This window comes from Astyanax mexicanus, chromosome 18 (genome assembly GCF_023375975.1).
Source record: "Astyanax mexicanus isolate ESR-SI-001 chromosome 18, AstMex3_surface, whole genome shotgun sequence".
Classification (NCBI taxonomy): Eukaryota; Metazoa; Chordata; class Actinopteri; order Characiformes; family Acestrorhamphidae; genus Astyanax; species Astyanax mexicanus.
In genome coordinates this window covers 11807318-11827623 of record NC_064425.1, presented here as the reverse complement: position 1 = coordinate 11827623, position 20306 = coordinate 11807318, and the positions used below count along the sequence as shown (strand labels likewise).

Genomic DNA, 20306 nt, shown 5'->3' with positions numbered 1-20306 from the left:
AATGATCTACAGGACTAAACATCGGTAAATTAGGCTACAAGAATGATGTCTGAATGACTTTCCTCTACTCTAATAAAATTAACAAGGTTTAAGAATATAAAACACTTTCTGAAATAAACAAGCCATTCACTATTCAGCATATAGCCTGCATCCATAAACACACAAAAAACATCAATAAGGCAATGCACTGCAAGTCAAGTGGAGTAGTACACATGTGCTCAGTGTTATAAAACAGTTTGATTTGTTACTATATTTCTATATTGTGATTATCACGCCATAGCTTTGTATAAAGTAAACTGTTGAAAATATTGTATCGTGTATACCCAGCATTAGTTACAGAAATATAAGCAATCGCATATTTTATATCCAAAATGGCAAATAGTGATACATAGCCACAAGATCTGTTCCATGCTAAAATTACACCATCTGTAAACATGCTGAAGGTTTTGCCATGATCCTCCTTGACATTCCTTTGATCCTAAGCATCTTGAAAAATCTGTGGATACCCATCTAAAGAGTTGTCTCTCTTCAGGATGCCCATACTTTAGATTCAAGCCCTTTTTACGTCAAAGTGTGGAAAAGGCCATCTTTTCCTCACTTTGCTCTTCACAGTGTTCACCACTCTGTGAGAGAAACTTTAACCCACTAACCAGAACTGCTGATGTGGCCGTCAGCGAATGGATTTTGGGGTTGCCAGTCAGCATGAGAGTCGGTAGACCTCTGTAGAAGCACAGAGCTTTTAGACATGGTCAGCATTTGTGGCCTGACCGTGCCTTTAATAACTGCCCTTGCTACTGTATTTTCCATATCAGGCTAGTTCTGTCTGCACTTTAGCATGTTTGGTTAAAAATGTCCAGGTCCAGTGTTGCTTCGAACTGAAGAACAAACGTTGTCCATCCAAACTGTTCAGTCGGTCTGACTCGCTTTACTTTTTACTGCCTTCATGCTTATGCAATTTGCTGCTTTGTCAGTTGCTCTGTGAATACGCTGCATGTCCAAAATCACGTGGACGCCTGACCTTCACAACTATGTGGACTAAATTATGGGCACTGATATGCTATGATATACTATTTTCCATTGTTTAGTTTAATGTATCCTTTTTGTGGTTATTTTAATATTTCTCTTCATAATAAAAGCCCCTTAGACAGATTATTAGATGTATTAATGAAGAGATGTAAAGTATAGACAACAAAGAATATATATATATTTTTTGTTTTATTTGCATTTAACTATTTTACGTTTTACCGCCTGATTTTGTTTTATGAAGTAGTTTCTTTTATGCAGGTTATAATTTTAACCTAAAGGCACTGATTAAGCTCTTGTGGAGTACACTTGAGAGTTTGGTTGCATCGCCTGTTATCAAAAATGAAAGATTAATTCACCTCTGAAACCAGTTAGCAATGCCAGTTAGCCGTTAGCCATTGTGGCTAATCTGTTGTCTTGGGCTTCCTAATAAAAGGCTCCTGGCAAGATTGTAATAATGCAAAAATGTATAATAAAAACTAAAAGATTTTGCCTGGTTTCTCTCTCTCTCCGTCTCTCTTTCTCTCTCTTTCTCTTTCTCGCTCAGTGCTCCAGTAGGTAATGGGTTGAGCACTATCTCTCATGAGTATCTAAAGGGCAGCTATGCCTTAGACCTGGAGGCAGTGAAGCAGGGAGCCAGCAACCTGCCACACCTCAACAAAACACTGGTGTCGTCCTGCAAGCGCCTTCACGGGTACTTACACACACACACACACACACACACACATTTATTAGCACCCAGGCTACACTCATGCCAACCCAGAAGGCTATAATATCCAATCTAGCATTTTGTTTCAAATATGAAATATAATCAAGAGTAAGATGGATGATTACAAGCCATCAAACCAAGCTGAATTGCTGGAACATTTGCACCAGAAGTGGCATAAAGTTATCCAAAAGCAGTGGGTATAACTGGTGGAGAATAACATAATGCCAAGATGCATGAAAACTGTGAATAAAAACCATAGTCTGCTGTGTGCTATTCGAGAACACACAAAGTCAAGTGGATGGTTTTGGGAGAGTTTTCCACTGTTTTGTTATAAGTTGGAAAAAAGTAATAATTATTAGATACTGCAGTATACAATATTACCATTATACCACCCAGCCCTATTTTGTACATGACAGATCGAGCATGAACCTGCTGTTTACACCTGGCCACTTCCTGTGACTGGTATCTGCATTCTCTCTGCCATCAAGTTCTGCATGTTTGATCTCTCTCTCTCTGTCTTTCTCTCTCTCTCTCTCTCTCTCTCTCTCTCTCTCTCTGTCTGTCTGTCTGTAGCGAGGTGGATAAGGTCCTATCTGGCCTGGAGATCCTTTCAAAGGTCTTTGATCAGCAGAGTGCCTCCATGGTGTCCAGAATGATTCAGCAGGTATGTAGCGTCTCATTTATTATTACGCTGGTTAGAATTCCGGTCATGCAGCTTGCCATCAGCTTCCAGAGTCCCGAGACAGCACAATTGGCCTTGCTCTCTCTGGGTGGGTGGATGGCACTCTTTCACCTCATCACTCCTAGGGTGATGTCGATCAGCACAAGGCATCTGTGAGCTAATGTATCGGAAGCGAGTTGCTGCGCTTTTCATTGACAAAAACATAAGATAAAGAGAAGATATTAATAAAATAAAAAACAGTACAAATTAAACCAAAATCAACTTTTACATAGTAGTTGTGCTTTGTTGATTTAAACCACCGGACTGAAATCATGTTAATAATGTATCATTTAGGCTTTTTGTATTATCATCACCACCAGCAGCCACATATAACCACACACAAATAATACATACTTAAATAAACATAGTACATATTGCCTATAGGAACAGCCATTAAAAAAAGGAAATCTAAGTTTTGTGCTGGTGCAAAAGTTAGCCCCACCAGTTTGATCTAGGCAAAAAGTTAGTCTCAAGCCCTCACACACACACACACACACACTCAAATGGAAAGCAGACTGTCTGAGAGTAAACTGAACTTCCCTGCCCTGCTGGGCTGAGAAACAGTAACTGCTAACGTCAACTCGGAGGAGCCAAGTTTATATTTAGAACTGTTAGCTCATACTTCTTGTGTGTGTGTGTGGTAAGATCAAACTGCCATTTAAGTGTTTTCTTTTTTCTTTGTTTTTGTGAAAAAGACAAAGGAGCTCTTCCTAATAACTTCCCACCAGGAACTCTGTAGATTACCACAAAATGTGTCTGTGTGTATACATACACACTTTGGCAGTGAATTGAGGATGGGGAGGGACCACATCCTATTCTTCCTTCAGTAAAAGAAATTGATTGTGTGTGTGTGTGTGTGTGTGTGTGTGTGTGTGTGTGTGTGTGTGTGTGTGTGTGTGTGTGTGTGTGTGTGTGTGTGTGTGTGTGTGTGTGTGTGTGTGTGTGTGTGTGTGTGTGTGTGTGTGTGTGTGTGTGTGTGTGTGTGTGTGTGGTGGGAGGATAGGGGTGCCATGCAATATGAAACATGATCAATGAAGCTGGGTAATGGGTTGTATCTGCTAATGGTAGATGGTAATGGAGAGAGAGAGAGATGTGGTATTAAAGCTCACAACTCATTACATTCATGGTACCTGATGTAGCTGTGTTTTATTGATTTATTTCTTTATTGACATTGAAACTTTATCTCTCTCTCCATCTCTCTGTCTCTCTCTCTCTCTCTCTCTCTCTCTGTATCTCTCTCTGTCTGTCTCTATCTTAGTCTGTCAGTCAGGGTGGAGATCAGGAGCTGGAACATCTGGTCACTAAACTGGCCATTCTCAAAGACCTGCTGTCCTCCATAGAGAAAAAGGTATGTGTACACACACACATAGTTTCTCTCTCGCTCACACCACACAGCCATCTGTGTAGGTCACTGTTTACACATAGATAAGATAAGGGTATATGAGTAGTGTATTGGTTGCAGCATTAATCTGTATATCTTTACCTTTCTGTATCTGTCTGTCTCTTTCTTTCTGTCTCTCTCTTTTTCTCTCTCTCTTTCATTTTCTCTCTCTTCCTCTCTATCTCTTTCTCTCTCTCTCTCTAGGCTCTGAAAGCTCTGCAGGACATGAGTGTGGCTGTCCCCTCCATCCCCCCATCCACACGCCACAGCAAGGCCATTCCTGTCCAGGCTTTCGAGGCAAGACACACACACACACACACACACAAAGACACACACATTTATTTTTACACCTGGTCAGGACACAGGGTCATGCATATGTTATACTGGCATGCAAACCATTGGAAACCCCTGGTCAAAATGTCTGTATGTTACAGTGAATAGGTACGCAAGTTAAAGATGCATAAATCATCAAAAGTTTAAATTGTAAATGAAATGAGCATTCATGCTTATTCATGTTTTTTATTTATGTTGTGATGAAGTGGTCACATGACTTGTCGAGGCTGGGTATACCCTATTAGAATCCCTCGCCCCGCCTCCAGACAAAAGAGCAGCAGCCACCAGTTTCAATGCTTTATTTTTTTTTAAGCAGCATTTTTCTACAGGGACAAGTTAATTGTCCAAGATAACAAACAGAAAACAGTTAAATGGTGAGCATCACTAGAACTAAACTAAACCAATAAGAAAAATAAAAGTTTTAATAATAAAACAATTCCTAGCCTAGCCAATTTCTTTATATCTAAAAAAGGAGAAAAAAGGGACCAAAGAAACAGAGCCTTATCCCAAAAACTGTTTATCAGGCTTGTACAATAAAGTATGTACATAAAGTATGACCAGAAAGATCTTATAACCACATGGCAATATACACAAACACGAATACTATAGGGGGTTTGTGTGGCTGGTGTAGGAATGAAAAAGATGACATCTGCGCAGCCAAAACAGGCAGGTTTCCAGTGACCCGTCTCAAAAAAGAAAAAGAAACATAGAAACAATAATCCCCAAAACCCACCTAATATCTCTGTCTGTAACACTGTACATATTTTAATGGTTTATGAATTGCTAAATTTGTTGGAACAGAGTTGTAGAAGTTTGAAATGTTTTGGTCTATCCCCCATTCATAGAGATTGTAACCTGGTTTTGTGTGCATTTGTAAATTACAGCACGACAGTGTAGCAGAGTTGCTTCCTGAGCAAACAGACTTTTATATTATTACTTTCACCTCAATAACCAACAGCTCTAAACATATTCATACATACAAAACGACACATTTAATCCAATCTGCCCATTCATATTCATATAGCACCGCCCAGTAAAAACAAGACAAGACAATTTTATTGTCAGAGTTCTCTGAAATGTACCTTACATCCCACAAAATCTCTATTACAAGTAAAGTATCCTCACTATCCCACATCCCATTATACAAACAAACAAAAAAATTTACACACACCCAAATTAATGTTTAATTTGGGTGTGTGTACATTTTTTGTTTGTTTGTTTAATGTGATGTGTATGATAGTGAGGATACTTTACTTATCCTCACACACAATGTGTTCTATCCATTGACACCCTTAATTAAGCAGCATAAATAATTTTCTGCAAGATCTAGCATACTATGGATTGTCTCATGCAGTAACACCTGCACAAATTCTTCTTTATCAAGACAAGACGAGAATTAAACATGTATGATAAAACAGTTCTTGTTCTGTCCATTTATTGTGTGTGCTCATGTATTATATTGTAACAATACAAATGCCTGCAGTGTATTAGCCTAAGATTAATAGGTTACCATTGAAGTTTCTTAATGTCTTTTTTGAGTGATTATGCTAGTGTGTGTCAAACAGGTAAAGCTGGACGTGTACCTGGCTGATCTAACGAAGATCGGGAAGAGCCAGAAACACACGCTCAGTGTAGATGTAGAGGGAGGAAAGCTGGTGGTGATGAAGAAGATGAAGGACTCTCAGGAGGACTGGACCACCTTTACCCACGACAAGAGTGAGCACATTCATACACTGATTAACACGTGTGATAGTGATGCAGTATTGCACAACATTTTTGGTTATCTGAACTGATTTCAAAAGTTTGGATATATTTATATTTATACATATTTATGTTCTGAATTGTAGATAAATACTAAAGTTGTCCAAACTATTAAGAAAAACATATGGAATTAATTAATAAACCAGAATATGTTTTATATTTAACATTCTTTCACAGATTAGCACCTCTTGCTTAGATCACATCTTGGCTGGATTTTCTCAGTAGTCTTTGAGATAGAGTCACCTAGAATAGCTTTTATTTAACAGCTGTGCTGAACTTGTCAAGAGTTCATTACTTGAATTTCTTGTCTCTTAATGTTAGTTTGAGAGCATCAGTTGTAAAGTTGTGAAGATGTAGAGTTGGTATACAGTGATACAGGAATGTTCTAATCCATATTATGGCAAAAACTACTTAACTAGGTAAACTACTTAACTAGGTAAAGAAAAAATGACTTTATGGAATAAAGATCAGTGTTTTTTGTGTGTTTTGTCTTTTTGTGCGCAGTTCGGCAGCTGATAAAGTCCCAGAGGATGCCCAATAAGTTGGGCATTGTTTTTGAGAAGGAAAAGGACAAGAGCCAGAGGAAAGACTTCATCTTTGCGAGTGCTAAAGTGAGATGCTCACACACACAAAAACACACACACAATAGTGCCAAAGCAGTGGAACATATCCACGATCCAAGGTGCTCCAACCCATTGCTTTATTTATCCAGTATCAGGACATTATATCATCAATACAATTATGGCTGGACTAAAAAAAAAAAACCTCAAGCAATGTTTTTTAATGTAGTAAAAGAGTGGTATCAGCTATTTGGGACAAAATCCATGTAAATACCTATTTTATATATAAGCCATAATCATCATCATCATTAATAAAATAAATAAACGCTTAAAATAGAATGTGTGTAATACATCTATATGAGTTTCACATTTCAGTGATATTCTAATGTTTTGAGATGCACTAGTATTGGATAAGCAGTTGTCCACAACCTTTTAAGTTTTAAGTTAAGTTGAGCATCAGAAATGCACACACATGAAGTGTTCACATTCACACAGACTCTTCAGTATCCTAATTTCTCCCTCTCTCCCGCTTATATAGAAAAGGGAAGCTTTCTGCCAACTCCTGCAGCTGATGAAGAACAAGCATTCCAACCAGGACGAGCCTGATATGATCTCTATATTCATAGGGACGTGGAACATGGGTAAGAACCACACAAATATAGCACAAAAATAAGGACATTTGTGTTGGGTAGATGTGGTATTTCTTTGCTGTATCATTTATTTTTTTGTAATAAATCTTATACTGTTGGAAAGCCTGTTAATTTCTTTTTTTTTTTTTTTTTTTTAAATGGAGCCACATTTGTATGGATCTTGCATTTGTGGGATTAGAAGCAGAGCTGATTTTTGGGAAAATTAAAGGATTCTAAGTATGTCTTATAGTCTGAAGAATACGGTACTCAGCTCTGCTGCTCATTTCACAAATGCAGGTTTCTTATAAATGTGGCAACATTTAAATGTGGCAACATAAAAATGTGGCAACCAATTAACAAGCTTTTTAATGGTATAAGATTCATTGTCATTAGACATTGATGCAACAAATAATACCAAACAAAACCAAAATTCCACAGCAGTTAGCCCTTTGTTTTTGTCTCACTGTGTCACAATGCATCAGAAATTATCTTCTCCTAGGATTAAGAATGTTGGATCTCAGTTACCAGGGGATTAATTCATAAACTTGTCACCAATTGTTTTTATTTTGTTTTATTTTATTCTGAAACGTACTTAATTTACTCTCTGCTGCTTTTCTACGTTCCTGTAGGCAGTGTTCCTTCTCCAAAGATGTTGAGCTCATGGCTTTTATCACGAGGTTTGGGGAAAACGCTGGACGAGATGACGGTCACAATTCCTCACGACATCTATGTGTTCGGAACCCAAGAGAACTCTGTCTGTGATAAAGAATGGGTGGAGAACCTGCGAGCTGCTCTGAAAGACTACACTGAGATCGACTACAAGCCGGTGAGAGAGAAGATCCTGAGAAGTATCAAACTAAACTTCTGTTAAGAGTAGTAGGTCCACAGTTTGGGTGTGTGTGTGTTTGTGGTCTGTGTTTATGGTGTGCGTGTATGTTGTTTTAATGACCTCTGGTTCTTGGTTTGAGTTTAGCTTTTTTACAGTTAGATTATTTTTCTTCTTCCACTGTGGACAGCAGTGTTTCTCATCATGCGGTCAGACGTTTCCACATAAACTACAGTCAGCAGCACAAAGCCTGTTTTTGCATTTGTGTATGTAATGAGTCTCTGTGTGTTCCTCTGGGTTCTAGGTGGCTGTGCAGACTCTGTGGAATATAAAAATTGTGGTTCTGGTAAAACCGGAACATGAGAACCGTATCAGTCACGTCGGGATGTCCAGCGTCAAAACAGGAATAGCCAATACACTGGGTGAGTACTTTTTATCCACCCAAGCTTTTCAGAAAACACAAAAAAATTATATATGATGGTTATGGCTGTTTAAAAATGAGAAATTGTTTAAGTTTAATATCAGTTTGTTATATAGTCGAGCAGCAAAACCAACCAGAAACCTTAATCTTAATTCAACATTTAGAAAATATTGATTAAAAAAACAGAAAACAGTTAACAATTTAACAGTCATAAACTGTAGATCGTTTATGGACCATCTATTTTGCTAACTAAATGCAAAATTAAAACCTCAATAAAACTAAATTACAAGACATACAATATTTAATAAACAACTATACAATATGTTAGCCTATAACCTTTATTAGTAAGAAGTATCCAGCAGTCTAAAGAGCTCCACTATGATCAGGAGATGGCTGGTTCGTTTAATCATCGTTTGATGATTAGAGTACATTCTGTGGACACTTCAAGGAAACCCTTGTATTGTTTAGTTAGAGCCTGTAGGTCAGTTTCAATTAGACCCTATCTGTTCCTTTATTAGTGGTTTGTTTCTGACCACAGAGCGTTTTGGGTGATGGAAGGGTGTTAAAACCACATACACACTGCTGTGCCTCATACAAATGTATTAATGTCACAAGCAAACATATACAGGAAGTAGTGTCACTGTAGTGCTGCTGAGAATGGTCCAAATTAACCTAACACCAATATTGGCCCTATGTGGTCAAAAACTGACAATGATGAACGTTAAAGTAGATTTAAGTAGATGAACAGTAAGTAAAATGACAACAAATGGCATTCCGATTAGAACACTTCATATGTTCTTAGTATTACCTTCGACATGAAAATATAAATATGTAAGAACACAGTTTGTTCTGACGCCCAATCTGATTGGCTGTGAGACACTGTAGGAGGGCCAGTATTGCATGATAATGGCACTCTGACTGAAGAGCTTTAAGTCTTTTTTTTACAGCACATACACATGTAACCTACCAATGATCCTAGCACCTTCAAGACAAAAACAACAGCCATAACAAAGCAGCATTGGCATAATTTAACAAGTAAAAGACTCACAAAATTACTTATATTTACAAATAGTGCCTTTACTGTATGTCATTTGTTACTGTAATAAAACCAGAAATGGAAAATGGAAGGCTAAATACTAATTACTTGCAAAGCTTGCCAAACTGCATGTACATACATTTGAAAACAGACATCCGGATGGGGTTTAAAACAAAGCAATACTGTTTCTAGGTAGGAGTGTAGATGGGTAGGTTGGGTACATTTTGTGGTTTGAGACATTAGACACTAAATTAGGTCAGCCAATCAGGCAGCATGATCCGAAGCATGATCTATTTAAGGTAGATCAGATAATTTGAGTACAGAGTGGCTGAAAACTAAGCAGTTCAGTTTCACATAAAACTCAGTAAAATATGAGTAAAGGGCAGAATCTGATTTTGATATTTAAACAACTGGCACAACAAATCGTCTTAAAATCATCTTAAAATCGAAACTAGTTTTGTAGCTAGTTATTTAACCCTAACTGATGCAGTGTGTAGCTTCTCATTTGTTAAACAACCATGTGAAAAGACACATTCTGTGGTCGTGGAAAAGATGTTAATCTGTTTCAGAAGGGTCAAATTATTGGGATGCATTAATATCGCAGAGAAAATAGGAAGGATTGTGGGTAAAACAAATCTTGCTTGAGTGTAATCAGTGAAAACATCACTAGAACTCTGGGATATGTTTAATAGTGAAAGTAAGAGCTTTACCACACGCACAATACAGTGAAGGGAATTCAAGGAATTGGATCTAAACAGCTGTGTAGCTTTAGGAAAAGCACTTATCAGTGAGCATAACTAGCAAAAAAACGACTTCAATTTGCTACGGAGCATAAAGATTGGACTCAGGATCTTGTGGAAAAATTAATTCAACTCTGAACAGAAATAAATGTTGAGATGTTGCAGATGATTGTGGGACCAATGCCACAGCAAATTATTACTGAAGTAAAGCTGCTGTGTCAGAGCAGAACTCCAGTAAAGACACTTCACAGTGATGAGCTGTGACTAAATTAGAATATTTCACACTGTCTAAGTGTGTTCTGCATAGAACACACACACACACACACACCTCACGCTTGGGTGTATGCACACGTGCAGAGGAGGATATCCTGACATTCTTGAGATGTCGGGCAGTGGTGTGTGTTTTGTGTCATTTTTGTGTCCACTATTATAAGCTGTTTATGAAAAGAGAATACTTTCACTTATATACGATAAGTTGCATTTACATTTAGGGTATATAGCAGAGGCCCTTATTCAGAGTGACTTGCAAAAGGGCTCCATTGTTTACTTCGAAAATATCTAGAGCTAGTTTGTAGAGATTAGAATCAAGAGATGCATTAAATCAAATTTATTTATATAGCACTTCTTACAACCGATGTTGAGGCACACTGCTACTGCCGCTCAGCCAATCAGCTCTCCCTCCTGCCCCGCCTCTAAACCCATACATCAACCAGTGCCCCTCCAAAACTACCCCTCCCAACCTCCTAAGTGCCCCTTTAAAGGCTAAGCACCAGCTAAAAGACCTCCCTAATAATTTCTTTAAAAGATTCTTTTAGGTTCTAAAAATATAAATGTGAATTAAAAATGACAATCACATACTTAATTTACTTTAAAATCAATGAATTTAAGTAAATTGATTGGAAAACCTGAATCGCTATCGAAATTCCAGTAAGATGCAGACTAACATCACTGGTGGAAAACAAACAAACATCGTTTCACAGTAAAAAGTAATCTGCGTACAGATTTTGCTCTTTAAATTTTTTTCCGCTAGTGACCCCTCCAGGGCTCCGTACCACTGCGCTTATCAGCATAGATGGATTTGGGTTCATTGTGGTTTAACTCTTCCCTTATCTTTTTCTAAATCTTTGAAATAAGATCTATAACTAAATGGGACTCGTTACATGACACGTTTTCACTTCCTGCTTATTTAGAACTTCAGTCCTGTTTTGTGTAAAAATGAATTGCATGCTCAGGGGAATTCAGGTCACTCGGCCATTCAGGACCATTTATCATCCTGAAAAATGCCCAACACCCCCGCTGATTTAGTCGTACTGCCAAGTTTAGAACCATCAGCTGCTTATACTGTAAATCAGCTGACTTTATTTACTAGTGATGAAGATTTTTTTTTTTTTTTTTATAATTTTATTTCAAATTTTCTCCTGAATTTACACGTCCAATTACCCAACCCACTCATTAGGACTCCCCCTATCACTAGTGATGCCCCAACACACCAGGAGGGTGAAGACTAGCACATGCTTCCCTCGATACATGTGAAGTCAGCCACCACTTCTTTTCGAGCTGCTCGGAGGACAGTGCTTTTTCGAGTGGCTCGGTTCCGGTACGTCAGCTCACAGACGCCCTGTGCTGTGGGCATCACCCTATGTGTGGGGAACAGGGCCAATTTTGCTCCCTCTGAGGTTCGAACCTCTCGCTCATAGTGGCAGCGCTTTAGACTGCTGGACCACTTGGCGCCCCGTGATGAAGATCTTATAGTAAAGTATTTAATATATGTCATATCATTTTTATCATTTTTGTTCTTTTTTTTTTTTAGGCAATAAGGGGGCAGTGGGCGTGTCCTTCATGTTTAATGGGACATCATTTGGCTTTGTTAACTGCCACCTGACATCCGGAAACGAGAAAATCCATAGGTAAGATCAAATGTGGTGCTTGAGTGTTGGGCTGGGATGCAAAGACTGCTTTTTAATGGAGTTGTGAATCCGTGAATCTGGATTAGAAGTATAAACATACACTATTCCAACACCCTATTGGTTTATTTGATCCATCACACCTGCACACGTCACGCGCACAACTCCAGCATGAACATAGCAGATGTATGTAGCCTAGTATGAAGATGATCCGCGCAGAGACTCAAGAAAACTCCAGACAAACGTCCATCTAAGCTTTAACTTTAATATATTTACATTCTACTAAAATACATTAATTTACAATAGCAATATATGCAGCTAAAACAGGGAGCCTAGTGCATCCCAAATGTATCAACATTAACATTTTAATATAACATTATAGTCATTATGGCTTTAAGAAAAATGTGTTTTTGGGAGGGGTGTTTGCGCACTATAGGACACTGTGGTGCTGCCTAAGCTTTTGTTCTTAATGGCATTTTTTACCCTTAAATTACTTTTGCTTTTAAGTAGTTCTAAAACCAGTACTTTTACACTTTTACTTAAAGAGTAAAAAGCTTGAGTTGATACTTCAACTTCTACAGAAGTTTTTTAAACCCTAGGACCTGTGGTTTGGAATAAATGAATGATTTTAACCTCTAATGGTTTGATCTGGTAGGCGGAACCAGAACTACCTGGACATCCTACGGCAGCTTTCACTGGGCGATAAGCAGCTGAGCTCGTTCGACATTTCCCTGCGATTTACACACCTCTTCTGGTTCGGCGACCTCAACTACAGACTGGATATGGATATACAGGTAGATTCATTTACGTTCACACAAACACACACACTGTTCCAGCCTTAAGGTCCTATTTGTTGTCTGTTTATTTTTAATTCATTTTTTGACAACATTAACTTTATTGGTTTTGACAAACTTAAATGTTTACAACACCGTTTAGAAATAGAAACACATCCGAACACAAATCCCATTAACTGAAAGAAAGAAAGAAAGAAAGAAAGAAAGAAAGACAGACAGACAGAGACAAGAGAAAGAGAGGATGAGAAAGAAAGAAAAAGAGAGACAGAAAGACAAAGAAAGAAAAGAAAAAGAAAGAACAAGAGAAAAGAAAGAAAGATAGAAAGAAAAAAAGAGAACAAAAAATAAAAAGTTGCTCTGATTCTTGTAAGGTTATTATTGTTATCATTGTTTTCTTGCATTACTTCTGTGCATTAAGTAAAACTAATATATATTTTCAAGGGTTTTAAGGATATTAAACCATACAGAAAGTTACTCATATGATATCAGATATCAGCATTTTTTTCAAAGATGAAGTTGTAGTTAATTCTATACCTGGTGTCTTTGGTATTAAAAAGTTTTTTTTTTTTTTTTTTTTTTTTTTTTTTTTGAGAATTTAACAATGGCTCAGCTGGATAAAGATATGCATATTATTTTAGTGACTCTCACTTTTTTCTTTTTTTTTTTGTTCTCTCCCCTCCACTGACACACACACACACACACACACACGGATGCATGCAGGAAATCCTAAACTACATAAACAGGAAGGAGTTTGAGCCGCTGCTGAAAGTGGACCAGCTAAATCTGGAGAGAGAGAAGAACAAGGTCTTCCTTCGCTTCGGTATGACTTCAGACTCACAGTTCTCTATTCTTTAAAAGTTGTCAGCACCTGGTATTAATACACATACTATTAAAATATATGCGTTTGCATGTGCAACTAAACAAACATTCATCATGAAAACCTGAATCTCCAGAACTTTTCAAAGTACCGTTCGGCATGAATTTCCACACAATGGAAATTAAACACTGCTGTATTTAAATTTTTTAAAGGTTTGTGAATTGGTATTTTAATATGAAAATTGTTTCCCAAACTATGATTAATTAAAGTGCTGTCTGTAAAAGGGAATGAATAATTTGGTATGCTATTCTTTTTACCACTATAAAGTGGCGTTTAACGGTCTTGAAATTAAAGTAATATTGTTTATTCCTATAATTTCTGGGACAATATATAACGTCCACAAAAAATGTTTTAGTCACAGGCCTGTGGTCCTCTGACCTTTTGTAAATAATGTGTGGAGTGTGGCATGGTGCATTCTCCTGCTGCCATTAGAGAATATCTGCGTGCATCGCTCTGTCAAACTGACATTCACGTGAATTCCTTAACCCAGGACTTTCCACCACAACACTGCTCAGACCATCACACTCCCCCTGCTGGCTAGCCTTTTTCTCAGAGTGCATCCTGCTACATTACATTCTACAGGGTAACTGACTTCACGTCTACGTCGCCTGTCTGTTTTAGTGGATGGCACAGGCGCTTTTCTGAAAAGAAAAGGGACGGGCATTATTTATTTTAATCATAAGAAGTTTCCTTTACTGGGATAAACTGGATCAATTGAACATTTTTATTTTCACAGTCCGATTCTGATATTTTAATATTGACTGAATCCTGGATAAAGCTAACTGACAGACTCTGAAGTAATTTACAAGAAATTACAATCTCTGCAGAACAGACAGGAAAGCAAGGGGTGTGGCTTTTTATGGTAAATGCAATATTCAAGTAAAACATTTAAATACACTATTCAAAAAAAATGTTTTGAATTGATAGCTTCACTAGTCTGTGTTGTATGCAGTAACTTTATATCAGCTGATATTGGGGGTATTTGATATTAAGAAATTAAACCGCTGACAGTTCTCACGCGACTCTGCTGATCGTATCAAAATGTCTTTGCAAGTCTGGAGGTGTGAAGCAATGGAAACCTGATGGGTTTCAGTTTTAGTTTTGAGGCCAGATACTCGTAAGTTTGGATAAAAACCCTGTTTTAAAGAGTTTCGGGGTTAAATACAATCGAAAATCACTTAGAGAGTCTGTTTAAAAAATGTAACAAGACTTAATTTTTTAACAAATCTAAAAATGTTAGACATGTTTTGCTGTATTTTTTGTATTAAACAAGTATCAATCAGCCGAAAATATACATGCATTATTTATAGCTAATAATGAAAGTAGTACTACTGCTACTACTAAAATGAAGAGTGAAAATTATATGTGGTTTATACCATGTTTTTGCGTTTGTGACAATCAATATGCATAATTTTGTAAATGTAGGTTGAAATGCTAAATGTGCTAAAAGTAAATGTATTTATTCTTTTTACAATATTTGCAGACACTTTTATTCAAATAATCAATAAATGTGTCCAATTTCCAAACACTGGATACATAGTTTTCTGCCCCACCCACTGCTTCCCAAACTTTAAGCTCACAGTGGCAAGCAACGCTAATCAGTGAAGACATACGTTTTATGTTTCTACTACGCTTATGGTGGTGGTTATGATGTTGCCTAGTTCTAGTGAGCAACCTTAATGAAGCTGTTTGATTACTTGTTCAGCATAAAAATAGCCACCTTACCTGTATCCATGGCTGCAACACACTGTGTTCGGTTGTTTTCTATGCCTGGCAGTCCGGGGTGTGGAAATGTGGGACTGGGGGATTGGCAACGGCCAAATTCAAATACTACAGGCCACATAGATTAACTGTGATGTGCCAAGAAAATACTGGCTGAAGCTCTGCTGACGAGAGCAGACAGTGCATAAACTCAACATGTTTCCTTAATAGCTGATGATACATCCTGATCCTGTTATGAGGTATCACAGAAAATATAATCCTTAATGGTAAATGAGTCCAAAATTACTGAAGCTGTGTTGTATTATTTTATTAAAACAAATGTCGAGTTTATTATTTATTAGATCTCAAACTAGGTCTGCTAGGTTACTCAACACTGTTACTTTAACACTTAATGACAAATCACAAGTCCACTTTCTCTGTTCTGGCAGTGCTCCTTGACCCCAGTTTCTGGTTTCACTGTGTCACTTCCTGTCTGTTTTTCTTGTCTTGCTGCTTTCTTTAGCTGAGGAGGAGATTACATACCCCCCCACTTACCGCTATGAGAGAGGCTCACGGGACACGTACGTCTGGCAGAAGCAGAAAGCCACAGGGGTAGGTCTGAAAAAAATCTGTATACAGCCTCTGAAAAAAGAGGCCACTTCAATTTCTGAATCAGTTTCTCTGATTTGGCTGTGTATATGTATATATTGGAGTAAAATGAACATCGTTGTTTTATTCTATAAACTACGACAACATTTCTCCCAAATTCCAAATAAAAATATTTTCATTTAGAGCATTTATTTGCAGAAAATTAGAAATTTATTTTACTTTACACATCGACACCTTCCTAAAACAATTGCCTTACTCATTTTTTTTTTCAGGAAACACAAAGAACCTATGACAGTTTTATGGTTGTTTAAATATATGGTTGTTTAAAAGCCCTTTCTGTTCAGTAAAATAAGTCATTTGCATTGTGAAAACTATGAAGGCTTTGGAGACTCCTACAGGACACTTGGAGAAGCTGTCTGTTCACTCTCTCTATACTCCACTTAATAATTTCAGATCAGTAACAGAAATCAACCCCAATTGTTTTGCTTTTTAAAAAACCTTTAAGAGTTTTATTGTTTTTTTCCTCATTTATTTAGTTTTTTTTCTCTCAGATGTTGTTATATATACAATTTACATTAAAAAAATGACTTGGGAGATTACTTTAGAAGGCTGGTGATAAAAAAACTCTGCTGTTTGAATCTACTGAATATAACAGTAGGCTGATATGGGGCTTTCCTTGGTCAGCCACATTATTCAGCAGACCACCCACCTCCATCATCAAAGCTGTTTTACTGCTCCCATCTGAAGAAGCTTAGCACAGTTTTTTGCTGCAAGTGTTTGTTGCTGTTTTATAACGTTTTTCTGCCTATTCAGCTCCTCTGCTTCTGATCCTGATCCAAATTAGACAAGCCTTTTTTACTCAGGTGTCTGAAATTTGCTTCCTGGTTTTAGCTAGGAGGCTAATGTAGTTGAAACATAATAGCTGTTGCATGTACAAATTACAGAATGTGAGAAACAAAAAGCCACAAAAAAGCCACTGACCTAATCATGCACTGATAGAGCTGCTGGGTGATATGGTACAAATATTATATCACAGTATTTAATGATTATCTTATGACATACAGTACTTATCCTGTTTTGACTTACATGAGTTGCAGATTCTTAAACACTTCTATTTAAATACTTTTTCATGTATAGTACGGTGATTTATATACAATTTTTGCTGCACTCCATCCAATGTAATATATTTTTTATGTTTATACTGTAATAAAATGTACATTTGGGTCCGTGTACCTTTTATATATCCTCGATATGCTTATTGTCAATTCAATAAGAAAATTTATCACAATACATTAAAATATCAACATATTGCCTAACTCTAATTAGATAAATAAAAAGGTTAAACATTACTGCTCTTTGTTTTTCAGATGCGGACAAACGTGCCATCATGGTGTGACCGGATCCTATGGAAATCTTACCCAGAAACCCATATTGTGTGCAACTCCTATGGTAAAACATCAGTCTAAACAGCAGCATTCATTGCACCAGTCAAGTACGGTTTTGTTGTTTTCTATTAAAACAGCATCGCTTATTAATAATGGAGGCATACACAGCATTGTAAACAATGATGCCACAACACAAGGAGGGTGAAGACTAGCACATGCCTCCTCCAACACATGTGAAGTCAGCCAGCACCTCTTTTTGAACTGCTGCTGATCTAGCATTGCTGCATCACAGCGCAGAGACGCCTTGTTCTGATTAACATCACCCTAGGAGTGATGAGGGCAAAGAGCGCCATCTACCCACCCAGAGAGAGCAAGGCCAGTTGTGCTCTCTCAGGCCTCTGGGAGCTGATGGCAAGCTGCATGACCAGGATTCGAACAAGCGACCTCCCGATCATAGTGGCAGCTCTTTGCCTGCTGGACCACTGCTTTTAACACATCCTTGCCATAAACATAGTCATTTTGTGTGTTTAATTCTGCAGTGTTTTATTGGTTTATTTTTTTGACTGTTTTGTTTTCGGTCACATCCCAACTGTGAGGTTTTATTATTATATATTGTTTCATTTTATACCAAAATGCATGGAAAAGAAAAAAACTAAATAAAGCCTAACAAATTCCACTTCTCTATTTGTGCTTGCATTTAAGGTTTGACCTCACTGTTAGGAGTTACTCAGTGTTAAAGTATTGTTTGTTTTTACTGTACTTTTACTGAAGTTCTTTTTTTGGGAAGCTGCGTTTACTCTTATGTCATCATGTGACTGTTGTAACATTATGGCTTTTGGCCACTCTGCCCACATCTGTTTACTCAACAGTGCTGGTGACTTAACCTCTAATTAAGCCCATTCTGTTTCTTTAACGTTTCTCCTTCAGGCTGCACAGATGACATTGTCACCAGTGACCACTCCCCCGTGTTCGCCACGTTCGAGGTGGGCGTGACGTCACAGTTTGTGTCTAAAAAAGGTGAGATCAGCACCTGCAGATGTCCACAATCAGTAATAAATGAGAGTGAGCATGTGAAATGGGTATAGGAGCATGGTATTAGTAGGAGTCTAGCAACGACGAGTCTTATTCTGTAGCTGATCAGTGAATATATATGTTTCAGTGTCCAAAATGCTTGTTTTTACTACACTAATGATGTTAATAAATGATCTAGCTATAATGAGCAACCTTGAATGAAGCTCAGTGATTACCTGTTCAGCACAAAAATAGCTAGCTTGTCCAGTTCCATTGCAGCAGCACAGTGTTTGCATGCTTTTGTGTTCTATACCTGGCAGCCCTGAGTGTGGAAATGGGACTGGGGGAATAGTTAGGTGGTGGGCAGATTCTTTAGCCACATCCCACACAGATTACCGTGACATACAGCAAAGTTCAAATAAGAAAATACTGCCTGAAGCTCTGTTGACAAGAGGTGTTTAATGTTACTGTATTTCCAAGTCATGGTTGTTCTCTTTCTTTCATTCTCTTTTAGGTTTGCCGAAGTCTTCAGAGCAGGCGTATATAGAGTTTGAGAGCATTGAGGCCATAGTAAAGACTGCCAGCAGAACCAAGTTCTTCATAGAGTTTTACTCCACCTGTCTGGAAGGTAGGATATGGTTCACACTTTTATAAGGTACCCTGTATGTTTAAGTCTTTTTTAGTCACCTGGTTCTTCTGAAATCAGGAGTATTAAAACAGCGTTATGAGAGAATTGGCATGTATTGTTTTTGGGCTGCCCTTATAGTCAATTATTGGTAACCATGCTTTGAGACAGGGATAGGGTTTACATATGCATTTAACAAGCTGAGCAATGTGTCTCAAAAAATTTGAATATTGTTGAAAATTTCTGAATTTCAGTAATTTACTTAAAAATGTGAAACTCATATTATATAGATGTATTACACACACAGTGATCTATTTTAAGCATTTATTTCTTTTATTGTTGATGATTATGGCTTACAGACGATAAAAACCAAAAATCAGTATCTCAAAAAATCCAACTTTGGTAGTGTGGGCAGTGTGCCAAGCTGGAAAATGAATGCTATAATAGTTGTCACCAGAAGGAATCATGAAGTGCTGTAAAATCACTGACTTTGGACTTGATATAACACAGTGCACAATGACATGGCTCTCCAAACCAACACTGATGCTTCCCTCTGGTGGCAACTTTTATAGAGACGCGGATTTCAAAAAGTATTAAACATACTGATTTGTTTAACACTTTTTGTTTACAGAATCATTTCTGTACAGTCTTTAATATTATAGAGAACACATTGAATGAGAAGAGCTATGTCCAAACTTTTGACTGGTACTGTATAGTAAACTGATCTTTTCATCCCTATAAAGGTCCCTATTAAGGTTTTTTTTTTATATAAATCTACACTAGATTCAGCTACACTCATAACGTCAGTGTAAAACTAAAAACTGATTGACTTATTAGAAACCTCACGATAACTGTGGGCTTGTTTTTCTTGTTTTCTCTTTCTCTCTAATTTCCGTATAGAGTTTAAGAAGAGCTATGAGAACGACTCCCAGAGCAGTGATAATATAAACTTCCTGCGGGTGGGCTGGTCTTCAAAACAGCTCACCACTCTGAAGCCCATCCTCTCTGATATCGAGTATCTGCAGGACCAGCACCTGCTGCTTACCGTCAAGTCTCTGGATGGATACGAGTCTTACGGTAAGAGTTCTAGAAAAAAAAATCAAGTACAGGGTGAGGTCTGATATTTAGCTAATAAGTTAAAAAGGCACTAAAAACTAAATCAAAGTTTTTATCATTAATAGCTGAAATGTGTTCCTCTGAGGTTCTGAAACATATCAATCCTGCTTAAAATTTCCATAAACATTTCCTAACCTTCAAAAA

The 20306-nt window shown here is 37.5% G+C and overlaps 1 protein-coding gene across 1 annotated transcript in view; it reads left to right on the top strand.

Annotated features, from left to right (window-relative positions):
- Positions 1-20306, top strand: part of inppl1a (inositol polyphosphate phosphatase-like 1a) — a 55335-nt gene that overhangs the window by 26645 nt on the left and 8384 nt on the right. The window contains exons 5-21 of the mRNA XM_049467456.1: positions 1571-1717; positions 2306-2396; positions 3712-3801; positions 4039-4131; positions 5733-5883; positions 6433-6539; positions 7027-7129; positions 7747-7943; positions 8248-8365; positions 11951-12047; positions 12700-12838; positions 13559-13658; positions 15940-16028; positions 17393-17474; positions 18338-18427; positions 18936-19049; positions 19947-20123. Coding sequence (XP_049323413.1) covers positions 1571-1717; positions 2306-2396; positions 3712-3801; positions 4039-4131; positions 5733-5883; positions 6433-6539; positions 7027-7129; positions 7747-7943; positions 8248-8365; positions 11951-12047; positions 12700-12838; positions 13559-13658; positions 15940-16028; positions 17393-17474; positions 18338-18427; positions 18936-19049; positions 19947-20123 — 1985 coding nt within the window. The remainder of the gene's footprint in view (positions 1-1570; positions 1718-2305; positions 2397-3711; positions 3802-4038; positions 4132-5732; positions 5884-6432; positions 6540-7026; positions 7130-7746; positions 7944-8247; positions 8366-11950; positions 12048-12699; positions 12839-13558; positions 13659-15939; positions 16029-17392; positions 17475-18337; positions 18428-18935; positions 19050-19946; positions 20124-20306) is intronic.